The sequence below is a fragment of the Lepidochelys kempii genome, chromosome 14, assembly GCF_965140265.1.
Source record: "Lepidochelys kempii isolate rLepKem1 chromosome 14, rLepKem1.hap2, whole genome shotgun sequence".
Lineage (NCBI taxonomy): Eukaryota > Metazoa > Chordata > Testudines > Cheloniidae > Lepidochelys > Lepidochelys kempii.
The window spans coordinates 29,718,997-29,740,571 of record NC_133269.1 but is presented as its reverse complement, the minus strand read 5'-3'; the positions used below and the strand labels follow the sequence as shown (position 1 = coordinate 29,740,571).

Below are 21,575 nucleotides of genomic sequence, written 5' to 3'. Positions count from 1 at the left end.
AGCTATTGGTGCTTTCAGAATCGCTTTAGCCATATTATCTAGCTATTATGGCTAAAGCTTTTCTGATCTCTGAGCTGTGTTTCTGACCAAGACCCCACCTCTCTCAGCCTTACCACCTGCCTTATTCAGACACATTTAAATCAATGGGGCTATTGATAGCAGTACAATTAAATATGTGACTAAGATTTTGCAGGACTGGAACTAGAGATTGCTGGGTTTGGGAGTCTCTCTCTGTTGATATTCGGCCTGTTCCTCATACCACAACTTTCCCCAAATTCATTCTTTTCTGGTTACAAAATAATTGTGTCTTAGTGAATACCATGGTTATTTGTAATACAGCAGTAGCCAGAAGCTCCACAGAAGACTAAGTCTATATTGTGCTAGGCACTGTATATACACATCATGAGAGACAGCTCCTAAGGGAAAGAGTTTACAGTCTCAATATGCAGAACAGCCAATGTAATGATTTTATAAATGTGAGGAGCGACCCTGAAATCTAAAGGGCTACGAGTGATGCCCCAAGAGGAATGATGAGGGGAGGGGACAGCATCTCCCGATTGCTGAGAGAATGAAACTCTGCACCTAAAGCAGGTATTCAACTTCTGTTATGTGCGACAAATACAGCGTGTTCTCCACAATTACAGCACTTTCTTCTAGAGTGCTGAACACATTTTATGAGAAAAGTCAATGTTACTGGCTTTAGCAATAATCATTAACAATGGGTCTGTTCAGACATTTAGCACTGACTGTCAGACCCTGCCATGGAGTGACACCATTCAAAGCCCCATACTGTTCCGATGAAGGTATTTTACTGCTTATGGACCCAGATTATATTAAACTGATTTTGAAAGCCTATTACATTTTGGGTAAGTTTTTCAAAAGCATTTTTTCAAAAATGACTTAGAGTTGGATTTTTAAAGGTATTAGGCACCTGATGAAGCAAATGGGGGTCTAGCGGGGTTTCCAAAACAGGTTAGGTACCAGGGGCTAAAGCCACAAAAAGATTTTGGTGCCCAGCTACTACTTTCACTTTAGGTACCTGAATCTGACATTTAAATACCAGTGATACTCAAACTCCCTGGTAGAGGGCTTTCCCTTCACCCTCTCCCCTGGTTCTTGTCACATAGACAGAAAGCAGACCAGAAGTCCGAAGTGCAAACAATGAAATGTTTATTGGGGTTAGTTTCCAAGCAAGCATATTTTGAAGCCCTTCACATCCGTTGGGCTTATCTCTATATGCCGATAGAGCAGTTTCCTCCCCAAAACCCATCCCTCCTGGTCCCTTCACATTTGATTCCCCGGAATCCAGCACCTTCAGGAATTTAGGGAGGGGAAGAGTTGTCAGCCCCAGGGATACTCACTCTGCAGGTACCAGCTCCAGGTAAGTGGAGGAAACCAGCTCAGGGGCTGCAGGAAAATGGGGGTGGGGACAGGTGTTCAGGGTGAATGTTGGGCCTGGCTCAAATATCCCTCTCCTAGCCTCCATGGGAGGGGCATCACATCAGGGAAGGGAAAGGAAAGAAGAGAACTTCATCCAGGCAGAGGGAGCTTCCGGAGGAGTTTCTCTCTCCCATTCCTCAGCAGGTTCCCAGGAGGCAGGAAGGCCCATCAGTTCAGCAGCCAGGACTGCAGCAGGGAAGAGGGGCTGATAAGGACTTCTCCTCCTCCGCCTGGGGTTTTCTTAGACCAAGCAAAGCCAGAGGGTCCCTGAACAGCTAAGGGTCAGCTGCTGCTGGAACCTGTCCCCAGAGATGGGCAGTTGGATACCTGGGAGCCAAATGCCACTGCTGTGTGTGGGAATTAGGAAATGGAGTTTTTACTATGGTCAACCCTAGTCAGGGCACTGAGAGAATTTCTCTCCTGTGTGGCGGAGTCTCTGATGTTCAATGGGGTGTTAGCTCCAACTGAAGCATTTTCCATGCTAAGCAGATCTGAGAGGGCTCCTCCCTGTTTGGATTTGCTGATGCTTGATGCCGTGTGAGCACCAAAAGAAGGTACCCCCACATTCAAGCTCTTTCTTCTGTGAATTATCTGATGGGGAATAATGTGTGAGTTAGACTGAATCTTTCCCTGCAGTTATTGAAGCTTTTCCCAGAATCCAAGTATTTATGGGTTCTCTCTCCCATGTGGATTGTCTGATGCGAAGTAAGGTTTGATCTTCAAATTAAAATTTCTCCACAGTTGAGGCATTTTGTAGATACTGTGCCATGTGGATTCTGAAATGTTTAGTAAGGTATGATCTAGGACTGAAGCTTTTCCCCATCACCTAAGCATTTATGGGATTTCTCCCTTGTGTGGATTGTCTTACGTATAATAAGATTTCATAGATATTAAGGTCAGAAGGGACCATTATGATCATCTAGTCTGACCTCCTGCACAAGCAGGCCACCGAATCTCACCCACCCACTCCTGCAATAAACCTCTCACCTATGTCTGAGCTATTGAAGTCCTCAAATCATGGTTTAAAGACTTCAAGGTGCAGAGAATCCTACAGCAAGTGACCCGTGTCCCATGCTGCAGAGGAAGGTGAAAAACCCACAGAGCCTCTTCCAATCTGCCCTGGAGGAAAATTCCTTCCTGACCCCAAATATGGCGATCAGCTGAACCCTAAGCATGTGGGCAAGACTCACCAACCAGATACCCAGGAAAGAATTCTCTGTAGTAACTCAGATCCCATCCCATCTAACATTCCATCACAGGGCATTGGGCCTATTTACCATGAATAGTTAAAGATCAATTAATTGCCAAAATCATGTTATCCCATCGTACCATCTCCTCCATAAACTTATCAAGTTTAATCTTGAAGCCAAATAGGTCTTTTGCCCCAACTGCTTCCCTTGGAAGGCTGTTCCAGAACTTCACTCCTCTGATGGTTAGAAACCTTTGTCTAATTTCAAGTCTAAACTTCCTGATTGCCAGTTTATATCCATTTATTCTTGTGTCCACATTTGAGCTCTCACTGAAGCTTTTCCCACAGTGCAGGCACTTACAGGTTTTATCTCCTGTGTGTGTTCTCAGATGTGAAATGATTAAAGCTTGTCCCACAATCCAAGTATTTATAGGGTTCTTCTCCTCTATGGGTTCTCTGATGTATAATAAGGGCTGATGGTGCATTGAAACTTTTCTCACACTGCAGGCATTTTTAGGGTCTCTCCCGCATATGGATTCTCCCATGGTTAATAAGGCCCGAGTGCTGAATGAAGCTTTTACCTCAGTCCAAGCATTTATAGGGTCTCTCTCCTGCATGGTTTCTCTCGCGGTTAATTAAGACTTGAGCAATAAATGAAGCTCTTCCTGAAGTACAGGCATTTATAGCAGGGTTTCTCAAACTGGGGTCCAGGGGTCCGTAAGGGTACTCCAGTGGGTCAACGAGTCATGTCCGAGGATGCTGTCCCCGCTGATTAACTCCTCCCCCTCCCTCCCAGTCACTCCTGTATGCCACAAAACAGCTGTTCAGCAGTGTGTAGGAGAGGGAGGAGTGGGGACAGAGTGCACTTGGGGGAGGAGGCAGAAAGAGGCAGGGAAGAGGAGGGGCAGGGGTGGGGGCTTGGGAGAAGGGGTGGAGTGGGATCGGAGCCTGTGGCTGAGCAGTGGGCTTGCGGGGGTCCTTGAAAATTTTTCAATTAAAGGGGGGGTCCTCGGGTTGTTAAAGTTTGAGAACCACAGATTTATAGGGTTTCTCACCAGTGTGGAGTCTCCCATGTCTAATAAGATGTGCCTTCCGACTGAAGCTTTTCCCACAGTCCAAACACTTATAGGGTCTCTCCCCAGTGTGCAGTCTCCTATGAGCAGTAAGATTTGAGCTCCGACTGAAGCTTTTCCCACAGTCCAAGCATTTATAGGGTCTCTCTCCTGTGTGGGTTCTCTCATGGCTAATAAGGCCTGAGCGCTGATTAAAGCTCTTCCCACAGTCCAAGCGTTTATAGGAGTTCTTGCTCATGTGAATTCTACCATGGTTAATAAGGCCTGAGCGCTGACTGAAGCTCTTCCCACAGTCCAAGCATTTATAGGGTTTCTCTCTAGTGTGAATTATCCTATGGCTAATAAGATTTGAGCTTCGACTGAAGCTTTTCCCACAGTCTAAGCATTTATAGGGGTTCTCTCCAGTGTGGATTATCCTATGGCTAATGAGGCCTGAGCGCTGACTGAAGCTCTTCCCACAGTCTAAGCATTTAAAGGGTTTCTCTCCAGTGTGGATTATCCTATGGCTAATAAGATTTGAGCTCCGACTGAAGCTCTTCCCACAGTCCAAGCATTTATAGGGTTTCTCTCCAGTGTGGATTATCCTATGGCTAATAAGATTTGAGCTCCGACTGAAGCTTTTCCCACAGTCTAAGCATTTATAAAGTCTCTCTCCCATGTGGATTCTCCCATGTCTAGTAAGATTTGAGCGATGACTGAAGCTTTTCCCACAGTCCAAGCATTTATAGGGGTTCTCTTCCATGTGGACTCCGCCATGGTTAATAAGGCCTGAGCGCTGACTGAAGCTCTTCCCACAGTCCAAGCATTTATAGGGTTTCTCTCCAGTGTGGATTATCCTATGGCTAATAAGATTTGAGCTCCGACTGAAGCTTTTCCCACAGTCTAAGCATTTATAAAGTCTCTCTCCAGTGTGGATTCTCCCATGTCTAGTAAGATTTGAGCGATGACTGAAGCTTTTCCCACAGTCCAAGCATTTATAGGCGTTCTTTTCATTCTCATTTGTCTGCTGAATTGTGGTTTCTTTGGGATCCTTGCCTCCTTCCCCACATTCAATAGATTCATACACTTTATTCCTTTGGCAGTTTCCCAGCTTCCTCTCTGACCTGTGCCAATTACTCCAGGCTTTTCTCTGTTCCAAGCACTGGGAAAAATTCCCTTCACCTTGTCTCAATAAGGTCCCCTGCAGTTCCACTTGTTCAGGACATTCCTGCAGTGGATTCTCGTCCTCGTTCTCATTCATTGTCTCATCACCTGCTGGGGGAGAGAGAGAATATAGGCAGGAGTCATTGCCTGGGTTAGTACAAAGGACAGAAAGGGGAAAACAAAGAGGGAAAACACAACTCAGCAACTGTTGGGGAGACTGAGAATTTGTATTCTGCTCCCAAATCCCATCCAAACATTCACAGGGAAGTGAAGTCATGGAAAAAACTCCTGACAGCTAAAAGGGTGGGTGGGAATCTATGAGCTGTATCTGCCATGATGACCTGACACCTGCTGAACACAGCCTGACCTAGGTGAGATGAGGCAGAACTGAGGGGGCTCGGATTTTCAGCTTTTTCCTTCACTTGCCATATAGTTTCTTTGTCAGAGTCACTGACTCCTTACTTGTGCAGGTGTCTCTTATGATCTTCCTTTTCTTGGAGGCTGGGAGATCTGGGACCCACGGCTCTTCCCCTGCTTCCAGCTGGATGATCAGATCAGGTTTGGGAATGGGGAGTCCTGCTCAGGGGATGAAATCAGGCATGATAAGAGAGCACTGAGGATCGGTGGACTATTTGTCACAAAGGGCACATCTTGAGTTTAAACTGACCCCATGATTTGCTGGAGGGTTGTGGGATCTGAACAGATGGGAACATGGTCACTGAGTCCCCTTGGGAGAGGCCGATGTCTGGGGGAGGGGGAGTTGTCAACCCCTCTCTAGGAGTTATCAGGATGTGTGCTCTGGGGGACTTTCTGAGGCACACACAGCTCTGGTGTTATACCCCTGCATACATCTAAACATCCAGAGCCCAGAGTCCTCCCCACAGATGGAACTACTCCCAGGAAGGAGGTGCATAGAGATCTTGTGTGTGAGTGAGAATTAGTGCAGATAGGTTAACACATTGCTCCTGCCCCTGTGAAAGCTGATGGGATGGGGATGAATTAACATGTCCATCAGGTTCATGACTCCCCTATACCATTGTAAGGGGTTTGGAGGTGAACGGCTCTCTCACACACTGGAGCTGTGGACTATGTGACCCATTCCCCTCTAATGTAACTGATCAGGGAAGAACCTGACCAGATGCAGAAATGCAAGCCCCTGGCTTCAAATCGCTGAGGGGACAGGAATCCTTACCCAGCGAGGTCACAGTCTCATAATTCTCCTGCATGACGTCCCTGTAGAGGGCTCTCTGACCGGGTTCCAGCAGAGCTCCCTGCCCCTCGGTGAAGTACACAGCCACCTCCTCAAAGGTCACCGGCATCTGAAAAAACAGGTGCTCCCCACTCAGTACCTGCTGCCCCAGCCACAATCCCACTATTGTGGGAAGAAGCACAATAATACGACAGCTCTGGGAGCGCGAGAGGAGAATATCACTCCCCCCGCTCAGAGTGGCCAGGAGGCTGCAGGGACCAGAGAGGTGGTGAGGGCTCCTTGTCCCTCTCAGCAGAGGAGGGCAGGGTTTTCACATTTGCCACACACCTACAAGGCACAGGCTAACATGGGAAACAGAGCTATGTGCAGGGGACAGGAATCCCAACACCTTCCCTCTGTATTTCATCGCAGTCTCTGCCGATGGGTTCAGGCTCCAGCACTCTAGCCTGTTTCCCCAGCCCTATCCAGGGGGTTGTTTCCTGTTTCAGAAATGGGGGACTCTTCACCCCCTGGTCCCACAATGGGCCTGTTAATAAATCAGGCCCTAGGCTGAGCATGTCCCAGCAGGTTTATCGCACTCTGTCCCCCTCCCTATCTCACCCTGTGTATTTCCTCCCCCTCCCCCTTTACAACAACCTTCCCCAGCAGTTCCCCCCAAAATCCCCTACCTGAGCTGGATCCACCACAGCCATTTCCCTGCCCAGGACCCTAGGAAGATGGGATGATCTGGAGCAAAACGGGTCGTTATTCTCCAGCCTGTCAGGGTGAGAAGGGCAACTGGGGAGGTTTTTGAATTAGCATTAGTCCATTTCACACCTCGATTCCTCCCAGGCTCTTTCCCTGCAGACAAGACACTCTAGACTCTCAAAAAGAAAAGGAGTACTTGTGGCACCTTAGAGACTTACCAATTTATTTCAGCATAAGCTTCAGACTAACATGGCTGTTACTCTGAAACTCTAGACTCTGCCATGCTGGGAAAACCTCAGTTACCTTTGTACAACACAGACCTGACCCTTCCCACCAGGACTAAATCCACGAGACACTTTTAAACCCTCCCAGGAACAGAGTCTCTAAGCCAAATGCTAGAAAAGAGCAGAATCAAAAGCTCCACTTTGGGGAATCCCCCCTGACACTGTCTCCAGGGCAGCACATTCCCCCAGCAGCGCGGGGACTAGGCAGAGGCAGGACTTGGCTTTTCCTCTTTCTGCTCCTCACCTTCTTCCCAGGAAAGTCAATCTGAATTGGAAACTGGGTTGGAACCTCCCTCCTCACTTTTTGCTCCTGCTGCCACTTTCAGTCTCTCCCCTCTCCCTTCTGCATGGAAGAGCTGATTCCTGTCCTGCCATTCCTGTGAGCGTTTCCTCTCCAATAGCTACTGTCACTGCTAACAGGAGTGTGAGCCTGGGTGTGTTGGGGGCAGCAGCTCTGGGACTCGCAGACACCCGGGAGCAGAGATGGGCCAACAAGGGGCCATTTGTGCAGAGTCACTTTCCTGCCTGCCCCCTGCACTTACCCCCAGAGGTCAATTTCATCACCTGGAGTCTCTGACTCAGGAGTCGATGCCAGCAAAGCCCGGAGCTGCCCCCGGGGTATAGTTCCAGCCACAGGAGGAAGCACTCCCTCGGCTGGGCACAGAGAGGGCCTTAGTGATGGTCTGTCCCAGCACAGATCCACTCTGCAGCAGCAGCTGCTCAGCCCGGGCTCCCAGATCACAATGGAGGCAGCAGCATCTGCCCCAGGAAGCCCAGCTAGCTCTAGGGTTCCAGTATCCTGAGCACAGAGAGAGACTGACACTGACTGACCTCTTTGGCCTTAGCAATTACCAGAGCCCTCTGCTGGGGACAACTAATGACCAAGCCGCCCTGTGCTGCTCCTGCAGCCCCCAGGGACAGTCAGGCCAATGCTGATCTCATATGCCCATCTGGACTCATAGTGGAATCGGAGAACCAGTTCAAACCGGTATTTCATACATTAACTAGAATTGAATCTGAATCATAAATTTGTTTTCCCAACTCAACCTCAACGGAACTGAACAAAAAGCAGTGGTGTTACCAGTTAAAATAAAGATTCAGCATTTTTTAAGCTCATTATTTAAAAAAACAAAAACAAAAAACCAACAGAGATCTTAGTTTCATTTAAGAGACACAGCAAACTAGCCAATAGGCTGGTGATTGCCCCAGAACAGCGGGCACCAGGATAGTGAGAAGAGACAGGGGATGACCACCAGACCAGGGAGGGAGAGGGGAAGCTTGGGAGCTGCCTGCACACCATGGGAGGCAGAAGGGGGACCAGAGGTAGATGAGCCACCTCTGAGAAGGCTCCGTGGGGACAGAAGGGGTGGGATGCTCCCTGGGCCCTGAAGTTCATAACTGTTCAAGTCCAAGGGCAAAGGTAATGGCTCCCCAACCTTCTCCCCTTAGACAGGCCTCCTCCCACCATCCCCAGCCCCTGGGGCAGCTCCTCCCTCTAGTTGCTCCACTTGAGGTAGGGTTCATGCTCCAAACTCCCTTCCCCACTGAAGCCAGGTGCAGGGCCCACTCCCACCCCTCCAGGGCACTGTCTGATACCCGCCTCCAACCCTCCCACCCCTACCCCAGATAGATAGTTTCTCTCATACATATATCTTGATGCTAGATATCAGTCCCCACTGTCAGCACCGGACAAAGTCAAGGCAAAATTTCATTACACCAGAACATGGATGTAGATGGAAATGTCTGAGTCAGAAATAATGATGTTACAGAACCAATGTCAGACATGTCTGAAATTGAAAGATGAATTGGAACTTCTTGTGAAATCTCCAAACAGGAAGCGATATCTGGATGAAGGAAAGCCCCAAAAAAGGATTGGGCCAACTCCTGATTTATTCGCAGATGGGCCACATCTCCATAAGAAAGAAACATACCGAACTACTGGGAACATTGGAAAAATGTCATGCTCACGCTATATCAACTAGCAAAAATTGTACTGGCAGTTCCAGCAACACAAGTTCCAGCAACACAAGCAAATTTGCGGATGATACTAAACTGGGAGGAGTGGTAGATACGCTGGAGGGCAGGGATAGGATACAGAAGGACCTAGACAAATTGGAGGATTGGGCCAAAAGAAATCTGATGAGGTTCAATAAGGATAAGTGCAGGGTCCTGCACTTAGGACGGAAGAACTCAATGCACAGCTACAGACTAGGGACCGAATGGCTAGGCAGCAGTTCTGCGGAAAAGGACCTAGGGGTGACAGTGGACGAGAAGCTGGATATGAGTCAGCAGTGTGCCCTTGTTGCCAAGAAGGCCAATGGCATTTTGGGATGTATAAGTAGGGGCATAGCGAGCAGATCGAGGGACGTGATCGTTCCCCTCTATTCGACATTGGTGAGGCCTCATCTGGAGTACTGTGTCCAGTTTTGGGCCCCACACTTCAAGAAGGATGTGGATAAATTGGAGAGAGTCCAGCGAAGGGCAACAAAAATGATTAGGGGACTGGAACACATGACTTATGAGGAGAGGCTGAGGGAGCTGGGATTGTTTAGCCTGCAGAAGAGAAGAATGAGGGGGGATTTGATAGCTGCTTTCAACTACCTGAAAGGGGGTTCCAAAGAGGATGGCTCTAGACTGTTCTCAATGGTAGCAGATGACAGAACGAGGAGTAATGGACTCAAGTTGCAGTGGGGGAGGTTTAGATTGGATATTAGGAAAAACTTTTTCACTAAGAGGGTGGTGAAACACTGGAATGCGTTACCTAGGGAGGTGGTAGAATCTCCTTCCTTAGAGGTTTTTAAGGTCAGGCTTGACAAAGCCCTGGCTGGGATGATTTAACTGGGAATTGGTCCTGCTTCGAGCAGGGGGTTGGACTAGATGACCTTCTGGGGCCCTTCCAACCCTGATATTCTATGATTCTATGATAAGTGAGTATCAAAAGAAAATTTCCAGACCTCAAATGTATCCTTTCACTGCAGAGGTCCAATATGACAAAGTGAATGTTTAAATATGTTATTTTGGGTTTCTGAAACACATTGTTTAGGAAAATAATCATTTATATTTGACAACACAAATACGCTAGGAAAACTCATGTAAAGTTAAAATTACAAAATAAATAATCAAAAATCAAAACAGTTTCCATTTTAAGTTGCAGCTCTCTTTCATGGATTTACCTCCATTGAGATTGAAATAGGATTTAAACTGGTAACTGAACTTCTAATTTTGTTTCTTTGTGTGGCTTGAACCAGAAAAAAAACCCGAACCTATTGAATGGAACTGAACCTGAATCAAACCAAAACAAATACCAGTTGGATTCCTTGCCTGCTGTCGCTAGCAGTGACTCTGGTTTGACACAGAAATCAGAGCAGGACCCTGTTCAGTCCTGTCAGCTCTAAACATTTATCATTCAGGAGGCAGACCCCCCAGATAATGAGATTGTCTTAAAAAAACAAAGACTACATTAGGAGCAGAGTGTGTGTGGGGGGGAATATTTGCCTTGTAAATTCTGAGCCCTTAGGGGGAAATCCGCTAACCCCCCCGCCGCTTGTTTGACCATGTCTAGGGGGAAATATTCCCCACTGGCTGCTGGGCGTGGCAGCCTCCTACCCCATGGGCTGGGGGAGCTGCCATTGTATCTCTCACCATCCCTCCGCTCTCCCTTCCCCAGCCAGTCTCTGCTTGGGCTCATATTTTCTCTCCAGCCTCCCCACAGCCCCTCTCCTCATATCCCCCCTTTCCTTCCCTTTACCCCCCCCCCGAGTTTCCCTCTCTTCCAGCTCTGTACCCCAGAATTCTCCCCCTGCCCCCTAATTTCCGGGTATTCCCTCAGCCCCCCTTTAGCGTCTCCCCTCGGCGTCCCCCTCCACCCCGTTCACCCCCTCAATTCCCTCTGGCTCTCAGAGCCCCCTCCCCGTCTTCATCCCCCTTCCGGCTCCCAACCTGTCTCTGCCCCACCCCCATTCCACCCACTCACTGCAAACCACGGGAGCTGGCAGCCAGCTTTCCTCTGCCCAGTGCAGGGAATCGCAGCCAGCCCAGCTGGAACAGCCTGGGGCATCCCCCTGCCCCTGCAGACAGGCTGCTCTGGGGGCAGCGCTCCCTGGGGAGGGGGGCAGGTCTCACCTTCTCTCCACGTGGGAGCAGGGCCCTGGGTCCAGTAAGGAGGGGCCGGACAGTCTGGGGTCTCTGCACTAAGAGAGTCTCTAGGGGAGCAGCGGGAATGTTCCTCCCTCGATAGGAAACCTCCCCCGCCTGCAGCCAGGGCTCTGGGGTCCCCAGCGGCAGCAGCCAGGGCTCTGGGGTCTTGCAAGGAAGGTGGGTTGCACCGTAACAGAGTCACTGCAGAGACTGCAATTCGCTTCCTGCGGCCAGGCTGCGTGACCCCGGGGATCGCCCTGCTCGGCGCCTCCTGGGTCCTAGCGACAGCGGCAACATTAGGTTTGACCTGTGTCAGTTATTGTGATTATTTATTGTATCGTCACCCCAGGCCCGTCGACGGGGTTGGGGGGTGGGGGGGGGGAAGGGTCAACTGTCCGGGGCCGGTGATTTAAAAGGTCCCAGGGAGGATAAAAAAAAGTTAACTCGATGAAGCAACGCCACAACTTACTCAGAGCGGGTTCTAATGTGTTACCCAGAAGATAAAAAGTAGCATCGTAAACCTCAGCAATCCCTTTCTAGGGACGCCCTGAGTGTCCTGCACTGGGGCGGGGAATTGCTGTTGTAGGGCCTGGATTCCCCCAGCACGTTCTGTATGTGTAATAGTGTCAGATTTTGCCTGGTCTAATTTAGCAGCTTGGAAAAGTTGTGAAGTTGTGTGAGTGAATAATGTTACTGGCTGTCCTGTGAGACATGCAGTGTTTGGTAACTCAGTCAAGCTGTCAGTCACTTCCCTTTTTATATTTTTATTGTATTTCTGTTTCTTTATGCACATTAATCAATCAAATAAATAAATAAACAGGATTATTTTTTCTTTATGAAAATTACTCAAATAAATAAAAAGGATTGCACTGCAGCCCGCTGCCCCAGACCCTCCCTCTGCAGGGAACCACATTCCCTAGGAGCAGGCAGCTCATCTCAGCATTAAGGAGGCATGATGCATAGAAGGCACCATGTCAATGGGTGGACAGAGAGGACACATCCAGATTGGATGTCTGTAGAGACTTGGGACATGGGGGTGATGGGTTCCTGGTTCTACATAGGCTGCCCAGAACCCAGAGAGGCAGGGGATATGTTTCCCAGCAACACTGAGGATGGGTGGGATTCACTCTGGTAAGAGATAGATCCAGGGAGCAGATTGTAAGATGTGTTCTCTTTTCCCCACAGCATGTTCACTGTCTGCTAGCCCTGAGCTGGGCTGCGAGGGTTGCTCCCTTAGTTCGGGCCATGGGGATCTCAGTGCTGTGCCACGAGGTTCCTCTGGTTATTTGTAGAGTCAAATTAACCCATCACTGGGCTGTAGGAAAAAATCCCCCAGTTCTCCCCCTCCCCCCCCATTCTCCCACAGGGTTTTTACCTGCTGCTCCTCACCATGCCAGTGTAACTTTGCCTGCACAATTTGCCGCCGGTAGCAGTTATTAACATCTGCGTATCCTCTCCTTGCTGCCCTGTCACAATTTGCTGCTTCTGCCTTTCTCCATCGTATAGTCCAAGGGCAGTAAGTTGTGCTGGATGGAGGCATTCCCACCACAGTTTGGTACCTCTCACCTTTCCCCAGTTTCTGGTCCAGGAGTAACAGACTGTGATGGATGGGATTCATTTATCATAGTTTTCCCACCTCTGTCTTCCTCCATCCTTTGGTCCAGGGCTGGTAAATTCTGAAGGATGGGGACATTCCCAGCCCAATTTGCTGCCTCTCACCTTTCCCCATTCTCTGCCTTTCCCTATCTCCTAGTCCAGGGGTAGAAAGTTGTGATGAATATGGGGTATTACAGCCTATAGGGCTAGCCTGCTTGCTTGCCTATATATATTTTCTTATGGATTTCTTATTTTCTTATGTGTTTGTCTCTTTGTTTTGTTATAATAGGTTATAATAGGCCTATAGATTTATATTAAAGTATTTTTGGCTGTAACACAAGGGACTTGCAGGCCACATCCTGTATGTTGAGCTAAAGCAATGTTAGTGTACATATATTTGGGACCTTTCACCTAGATAGGTGGTGATGAGCTAAAGCATAAGTTCCATATATGGTTGCGACCTTTAACATAGATACATAAAGAATGCATTGAAGCAGGGTGGTATGGAGGGCTACCTAAGTGCTACCTCTTTAAACTTAATAGGTACACCACAACTCGGAACTTGCAAATAACCGAAATAACTGGATAGGACAGAAATAACAAATGTGAGAATGAGCTAATGTCATTAATATGTGTGTATATGTCATCAATACGTACAAACATGCCGGCCAATGGAGTAAGCGTACCCCAACATTTCTGTGGGTGAAGAAACTAAGTGTGGCCATAGAAGGAGGGCTGAGGTGTTCAAGCTCTATAAGAGGGGTGACCCACCATGACAAAGAAGCTTCTTCGTTCTTAGTTTATTACCCTTTTGTTTATTAGTCTATTAATCTGTTAGTTCTGAATTGTAAGGTTTAAGTCAGTCAGTTAAGTAAAACTCTAAGTTAGCTTCTTCAGTCTTCTGTAGCTCTTCAGCTTCTCCTAAGCTCTGCTCTTCCCACTCAAGAATTGAGGAACCTGGACCTGAACTCTCTTAGCATGCCAGAGACTAGGCTGGTCCTTTGTCTCTTACCACCAGGTTATCAAGGAAGGGTGTGAGTATATTAATCAAAAGCTTTATAGTGCATAATATCACATGTATCTCTAGAACAATATTGTTGCCTTTGACAGGTTTCAGAGTAGCAGCCGTGTTAGTCTGTATCCGCAAAAAGAAAAGGAGTACTTGTGGCACCTTAGAGACTAACCAATTTATTTGAGCATAAGTTTTCGTGAGCTACAGCTCACTTCATCGGATGCATTCAGTGGATGCATCCGATGAAGTGAGCTGTAGCTCACAAAAGCTTATGCTCAAATAAATTGGTTAGTCTCTAAGGTGCCACAAGTACTCCTTTTCTTTTTGCGAATACAGACTAACACAGCTGTTACTCTGAAACCTAAAATAATAATATTAACCTCTTAAAATCAGGCAACAGTATTCCTGTCACAATTTGCTACCTCTACCTTTGCCCATCAATGCAGTATTGCCAACTCTGGGAGATCAAAAATCATGAGTTTGACTCCCAAAAATCATGAGATTGGCCCCAAAATTATAACATTTTTTAAAAAGTTTATATTGTGTTTTTAGGTCAGTCACGTGGGTGTTTGAACTCCCCCTGCCTGTTGTAGGAGCAGCAGTGATCTGTATGCTCTGTATGACTATGCTATGTATAACCTGTATGCTCAAAAGGTCTGTTACACTCCCCCCCCTCTCCCCCGCCCGTTTTGTCTACTCTCCCTCTTCGAATACCTGTGAAGTGGCTTCCCCCCACCCCGGAATGCTTGTGGGATGAATAGGCTGGTTGAACAGCTGGAAGATCAGAAGAGCTCCCAGGGAGACAAGGTGTCTGGCACTCTAATTAGGCAGCGCTCACACGCCCAGTGCATGGACACTGCCAGAGGTGGAGTGTGACCAACCAGACGCAAGTCATCTCCAGTGGCAGGCCTGAAGGATCTGGTCCTTAAAAGGGGAAGGGGCCCCGCCACACCCAGGGCAGCTGACAGGATTTCTAAGTAAAATTTAAGCCTCACTTTTAGAACTCTCATAAATGTCAGGATTTTTTTTCCAGTTGATTCAATTGCTTGTATGAGGGTGGGCCCCTCCCCCATTCTTTTGAGGGTGGGCCCCTCCGGGCCCCTCCCCCGCTCTTTCTATCTCAGCTGAAGTTCTCTCTTCCCCCCACTTGTTAGCTTGCTAGCTTTGTTTACCTGATATGTGAGTGATTTCTCAGTGTCTTTCCAAGTACTATGGAAGTAACTGCTTGGCGGAGAAAGCACATTCCTTTGTTTAGGGCCTGTAACTCCTGTTTGACTGGAAACCCATTTTAAGAATGGTTTCAGAGTAACAGCCGTGTTAGTCTGTATTCGCAAAAAGAAAAGGAGGACTTGTGGCACCTTAGTCTCTGTGGTGCCACAAGTACTCCTTTTCATTTTAAGAATGTGCCACAGGTGAAAAAAAAATCCTGCCATTGGAGAGTTCTACCAGGAGATCCTGAGTGAGGCTTAATTTTACTCAGAAATTCTGAGTCTGGTGATCAGTTCATGAGAGTTGGCATGTCTGCTCTGCCCAGTCTGGATTGCACCCAGGACGTGACAGAGCTTGAAACTGAAGAGGGATTTTATCTTTCATGGGAAATCTAAGTGTTATTATTTCCGAGTCTGCAGGTCACAGCTCAGCCCAGACAAGGCTCTAGACAAGCCCCAGAAAATGGATTTTAGTTTTAAAGATCCCAACACCACAAACGGAGAAGGAAAAGGAATAATTTGTGGCACAGAGACAGAGAAAATATAACTAACCCCACACACGGTTTGTCTGAGGAAGTCAGGGTGTTTTTCCCAGACTAATTAAGACGGAGCAGAGAGGTGAAGAGGGGAAAGTGTTTGTTTTGGGGGTGAGTAGCCATTTACACACACAACCCCATTACTGCCCCTGGGAGAAGTCAGGGGGTGCCACTGAATTGCACAGAGATGGGTCAGGGACATGTTTGCTCCCTCAGAGACCTCAGAGTGTAAAAAGACTGAGGGTTCATCTGCACTGCAAATAAAGACCCACATCAGGGAATCTCAGAGCCCAGGGCAATTGACTTGGCTTTGGGGCTAAAGTAGCAATGTTGATGTTTGGGTTCAGGCGGGAGCCTGGGCTCTGAATCCTGGAGAAGGGCGAGGATCTCAGACCCCAGGCTGCAGCTGGGCATCTACACTGTTTAGCCCTGCGGCCTGAGCCCCCATGACCCTGGGTCAGCTGCCCCAGGCTCTGAGACTCACTGCAGTGGATTTTTTGTTTAATTCTGAGGGGGGGTGTTGCAGTGCAGACATACCCTGAACAAGGGTCCTGTGTTAATGAGCGCTGTGATGTGTGTGATCCTGTCACTAGAGATTATATAGCAAGGCACAGACACAAGGGGGCTGAATTAACAAAGCCCAGACATACTTGGTTCTGGCAATGCCTAACTGAGACTGCTTGACATTGCACCCTTCAAAATATGCTTTTACTGTAATATTTTGAGGGTAAAGTTGATATAAATTCCCTCAGTTTTCCTACTCTACCATATAATTATTTAATATGCAGATATTCTACCCTCCAATCTTGCCACTTTTCTCTACAATAATCAAATATTGCTGCACAGATTTCCCCCTTTCTTCACTTACTAAATTTTACTGCACTTCCCTCAGAGGCTGATCATTTTCTCTCCGGAGATGGATTACTAATATATTATCTGCATAAAGATTGTGTATTTTTCCTTTAAACATCCACTTGATATGAAACCTTTCAGATTTTGCTTTCCCTCTGTCTATGTAGCCAATTTGTGTAAATCTTCTCAGATTTTTCCTCATTTTCTCTTAATTATCAAATGCTGAAATAAACTCTCCTCTACAGCCACAGATTTGTTCTGTCTCTAATTACTGAATAATGTAAGACTCCCTCAGTTTGGGAGGAGAACTGCTACCCTGAGTAATTCCCACAGCTGAAGGCATAGACGCTGACTCCATGGGTGCTTCAGGGCTGAAGTATCCCACGGAAAAAAACGGTGGGTGCTCAGCACCTACCTGCAGCCTCCCCTATCAGCTCCTCCCCCTTGTGCCTCCCACCTGCTGTAATCAGCTGTTCTGCGGCATGCAGGAGGCTCAGGGGGAAGAAGCGAAAGTGGGGCGCGCTCACGGAGGGGCTGAATGGGGGTAGGAAGAGGCGTGACATGGTGGAGTGGGGGCAGGAAGAGGCGGGGCAGGGTAGGGTGTGGGGAAGGGGTGGAGTGAGGGAAGGGCAGGGGGTGGAGCCAGGGCAGCACCCTCTGGCACATTAGAAAATCAGCGCCTCTGGCTGGGGGTGTAATAGAGAGAGAGAGAGAGAAAGAGAAAGAGAAAGCCTAAGCCTAAACCTAAGCCTAAGCCTGGAGTACTGGGCCTGGTGCAAGATCTGAGGCCAGAACCAGAGGCTTTGAACCAAAGTCAGGCCATGTATCAAAGCAGATGCTCACAAGTTCAATGCCCAGTACATGAACTTGGCAAAGTTGTTGCTAGAGTACTAAAGGCACTAGAGATTTACAAAAATATATCCCAGCTAGTACAGATGCAGCCCAGTCTAGTATAAGAGAGGATGGTTTGACAAACTATGGACAGGGATGTTTTGTCCAAGACATCAGGAACAAGGGAAGGTAACAAATAGCTGTCATGACACACGTAAGGTGGGGTGTAAGTTGTTGTTTGTTTCAGTCTATAAATGTCTGGGTACATTGCCTTAATTCCCTGTTCAGCCGAGAGGGCAGTGGAAAGTCCTGCCACTGACTGAGCCGTTCCTGGCTGCTAGGCACTTGTCTGTCAGTGCACCTGTAACCACAGAGCCAGGGCTCTGGGACTGTGCCTAGGGGGCAACAAACGTGGCCCAGTGATTTGTCACTGAACCGGGCCTGTGGTCTTTCTTGATGAGTAACATTGAGCAGGCTACTATCTCTGCTGTTAATAATAACGAAGGGTAGAAGCACCAAGCAGCCCAAGCAGCATTACTAAGGTAATGACTGAACAGCTGATCCGCGGAAGGCAGGAGGCGCTGGGGGGAAGGGGAGGACTGATTAGGGTGGGGGCTGCCAGTGGGTGCTGAGAACCCACAATTTTTTTCCGTGGGTGCTCCAGCCCTGGTGCACCCATGAAGTCTGCACCTGTGCATGCTTGTGACAGGTGGTCTCTCTTCAGAGGTGGTCGCTAAGGCAGCTTTTACGGTACTTGTATTTAATCTTGATTTTTGCTGCCTGTCAGATTAGCAAGGGAGATGTAGGTTAGATATTAGAAAAAACTTTCTAACTCTAGAGATAGTTAAACACAGGAACAGGTTACCTAAGGAGGCTGTGGAGTCCCTGTCATTAGAGGTTTTTGAGAACAGTTAAGTCAGATCCCTGTCAGGGATTGTCTAGATTGTACTTGGTCCTGTCTCAGCAGAGGGGGGTGGACTATATGACCTCTCGAGGTCTCTTCCATCCCTACATTTCTAGGATTCTATATAAATCAGGAACTCCTCAGCTGTGTTCTGTAGAGAGGTGACTAGTCTCATGGTGCCAACTCTCTTCTTTGTTTATAGATTTATTGATTTGTACTCACAGGTGGCTAAAAATGTATGGAATTGTTATTTCCATTTCTTCTGCAGCCCAGCAATTGTGGGGGTCACCACAGGGGTCTTACTGGGAAGTAAACCTGCTCCAAGAAACAGTCTCCGGGAGTTTTTCTATACCAGGAGGTAGGTTCTCTCTTACTGTAAAATTCTCATGCAGACAAGGCACATTGTCATTTCACCTCAGTGTAACCGGTTCAGAGGGATGCTATGGGATGAAGTTTGGGCAGGGAGGGGTTTGTGGTCACCCTGATCAGCAACATTGAGGGGAAGTTGCGCCTTGCCTCACCTCCACAAGGATCGCACAGTGAGATCACTCTCTCATGTTCACACTCACATTGTAACAATCTCACCCTTTCTTCTACTGTGGATATGGCCTGAGATATAAGGAAGATATAAAGGGAGAAAAATCTTGAGCATCCCCTGCCCTGCCCCCCCCCCCCCCCCACATGCACTGCCATTGCCATGTTTAACAGAATCCCAGGTCAGTTTATATGCCTGCAGAAAGCCTCAGAGCAGTTCACAAATTCGTCTTAGCTGCTGTTCTAATTGTAATCCACTATAAATGCAGGTTTCTGCCTTTAAATTATCTACTTTTTAAATGTTATTTTTATTACACTTAGCACTTCATCTTTTACCTTGGGTAACATTGTGAGATAATTGTCACTGTGCATTATTGTGCATATTTTTAATAGCAAATAAACATTGAAAATATGGAAACATTGAAAACTGCTTGTCGTTTCAGCCGTGATTCTAGTTTATCAGTTCCTGTTGGCACTGCATCATGCATTTTTAATTCAAATTTTTTCGTTGTTTTGTTTTCTTTTTTTATATACACTAATTCTCTCTTTGGGTTCATATGACATCAAGGATGACAGATCACCTGTGCCGGTGTCAAAACTTTGTCAGTTTCCTTTAATCCACCAAGGGGGATTGCCTTGGTCAACTGCTATTTTGCCTCTCTATACAGCACCCTAGTGCTTTTTCACGTGTCATCACATGTGTGTAGAACTTGGTTCCAAAATATTCATGACAGGCCAGATTTTTAAAGGTTGAATGCACCTAGATGCTTTTGAAAATTGCACTATTTGCCTAAATACCTTTAAAAATCTTTCCCTAAGGCAGGGGTGGGCAAACTTTTTGGCCCAAGGGCCACATCTGGGAATAGAAATTGTATGGTGGGCCATGAATGCTCACAAAATTGGGGTTGGAATGCAGGAGGGGGTGAGAGCTCTGGTTAGGGGTGTGGGCTCCGGGGTGTCCAGAAATGAAGAGTTCAGGGTGCAGGAAGGGGCTCCAGGCTGGGGGGATTGAGGGGTGGGCTGAGGGGGCGGGGATGAGGGCTCCAGCTGGAAGTGCGGACTCTGGGATGGGGTCGGAGATGAGAGGTTTGGGGTGCAGGAGGGTGCTCCGGGCTGGGATCCAGGGGTTTGGAAGGAAGGAGGGGGATCAGGGCTGTGGCAGGGGGTTGGGGCATGGGGGGAGGCTCAGGGGTCCTCAGGGTCAGGCTCTGGGCAGCACTTATCTCAAGGAGCTCCCAGAAGCAGCGGCATGTCCCTTCTCCAGCTCCTACATGGAGGCACAGCCAGGCGGCTCTGCACGCTGCCCCATCTGCAGGCACCGCCCCTCCAGCTCCCATTGGGTGCAATTCCTGGCCAATGGAAGCTGTGGGGGCAGTGCTTGGGGTGGGGGCAGTGTGCAGAACAGAGCCTCCTGCTTCCAGGAGCCGCGTGGAGCGGCCCCAAACCCTGCTCTCTGGCTGGAGCTCCAGAGTGGGGAAAGCCCCAGACCCCGCTCCCCAGCGGAAGCTCAAGGGCCAGATTAAAATGGCTGGTGGGCCAGATCCAGCCCACGGGCCGTAGTTTGCCCACCCCTGCCCTAAGGGCACTGTACTATAGTCATAAACATACAGGTAAGGATAGCATAAAATCCCTCCTTTACCTGTAAAGGGTTAAGAAGCTCAAATAACCTGGTTGGCACCTGACCAAAAGGACAAATAAGGGAAGAAGATCCTTTCAAATCTGTGGGGGGAGGTTTTGTTTTGTGCTCTTTGTTTTTGTGCTCTGTCAGGACAGAGAGAGGGACCAGGCAGGAAAAAACCCTCTCCTAAAACCCTACCTGAAATAAGCATCTACGATTACAAAAATTGTAAGTAAAGCAAGGAAATGGGTTAGATTATCTTTTGTTTTAGCTTGTGAATTTTCTCTATGCTAAGAGGGAGGTTTATTCCTGTTTTTTGTAACCTTAAAGTTTTGCCTAGAGGGGAATCCTCTGTGTTTTAAATCTTTTTATTACCCTGTAAAATTACCTTCCATCCTGATTTTGCAGAGGTGCTTCTTTTACTTTTTTGTTTAAAATAAAGTTCTACTTTTAAGAACCTGATTGGTTTTTAGTGTCCTAAAAACCCAAGGGTCTGGTCTGTGCTCACCTTGTTTACCTATTTGGTTGGTATATTATTCTCAAGCCTCCCCAGGAAAGGGGATGAAGAGGCTTGGGGGGATATCTTGGGGAAACAGGAACTCCAAGTGGTCCTTTTCCTGAATCTTTGTCCAGCTTACTTGGTGGTGGCAGCAATACCATCCAAGGACAAGGAAGAATTTGTGCCTTGGGGAAATTTTTAACCTAAGCTGGTAGAAATAAGCTGAGGGTACTTTCATGCAGGTCCCCACATCTGCACACCAGAGTTCAGAGTGGGGAGGGAACCCTGACAACTATATTGTAGGAAATCTTTCTCAAAGGCACATTTCTACTTTAAATTTTACAAAACAACCCCCACTATAGCTGAACAATAACAGTAATTATTATTATTTATTATTTATTAATCATCATTATCATTATGATTAAATAATAATAAAAACCCTACAACAACTACTAAACTCATTTTAGGTTCTTATTATTTACCTTTTTGTTTCTGAACCTTTAACATGCACCAGCTTCATACTTTTGCTGTTCTCTCTCCCAAAGAATCCACATATGTAAAACAGTAGTACTTTCTTATAATATTCAATAAAGTTTTGGACTTCTAGTAACATGTGACCCCTCACACACACATCCTTTGTAACTGAGAATGTATTAAAAATCCTTAATTAATCCCCAATCCTGAAAAACTCTGAAGTATACACTTTTACTCTTCTATTACTTTATTTGTTGCATACATAAATGTAGATTTTCTGATGAATTGTTTATACTTCTAATTGCATATTTTAATTCCATAGCCTTTTATGTAGGCTATGGAATTAAA

At 47.4% G+C, this 21,575-nt stretch overlaps 1 protein-coding gene across 4 annotated transcripts; it reads right to left on the bottom strand.

The window, feature by feature from the left end:
- Positions 1–1,153: 1,153 nt before the first annotated feature.
- Positions 1,154–11,382, bottom strand: LOC140898219 (uncharacterized). Of its 4 annotated transcripts, none has more exons than XM_073311742.1 (5): positions 11,149–11,382; positions 6,724–6,895; positions 6,038–6,164; positions 5,308–5,421; positions 1,154–4,956 (listed from the first exon to the last, which is right to left on the bottom strand). In XM_073311742.1, exons 2-5 carry the CDS (start codon positions 6,745–6,747, stop codon positions 3,647–3,649), a joined length of 1,575 nt encoding a protein of 524 aa, XP_073167843.1. In that variant the 5' UTR covers positions 6,748–6,895; positions 11,149–11,382; the 3' UTR covers positions 1,154–3,646. The 4 variants fall into 4 exon arrangements, with proteins under 4 accessions (XP_073167843.1, XP_073167844.1, XP_073167845.1 ...); XM_073311743.1 differs by having other exon boundaries at positions 6,724–6,832; XM_073311744.1 differs by having other exon boundaries at positions 6,724–6,811.
- Positions 11,383–21,575: the final 10,193 nt, after the last annotated feature.

Coding starts and splice junctions, on each gene's coding strand:
- LOC140898219 (XM_073311742.1), bottom strand. CDS start 6,747: ATGGCTGTGGTGGATCCAGCTCAG. Junction 5,422..6,037: donor TGAGACTGTGACCTCGCTGG/GTAAGGATTCCT, acceptor TCCCCTGAGCAG/GACTCCCCATTCCCAAACCT. Junction 4,957..5,307: donor CATAAGAGACACCTGCACAA/GTAAGGAGTCAG, acceptor TCTCTCCCCCAG/CAGGTGATGAGACAATGAAT.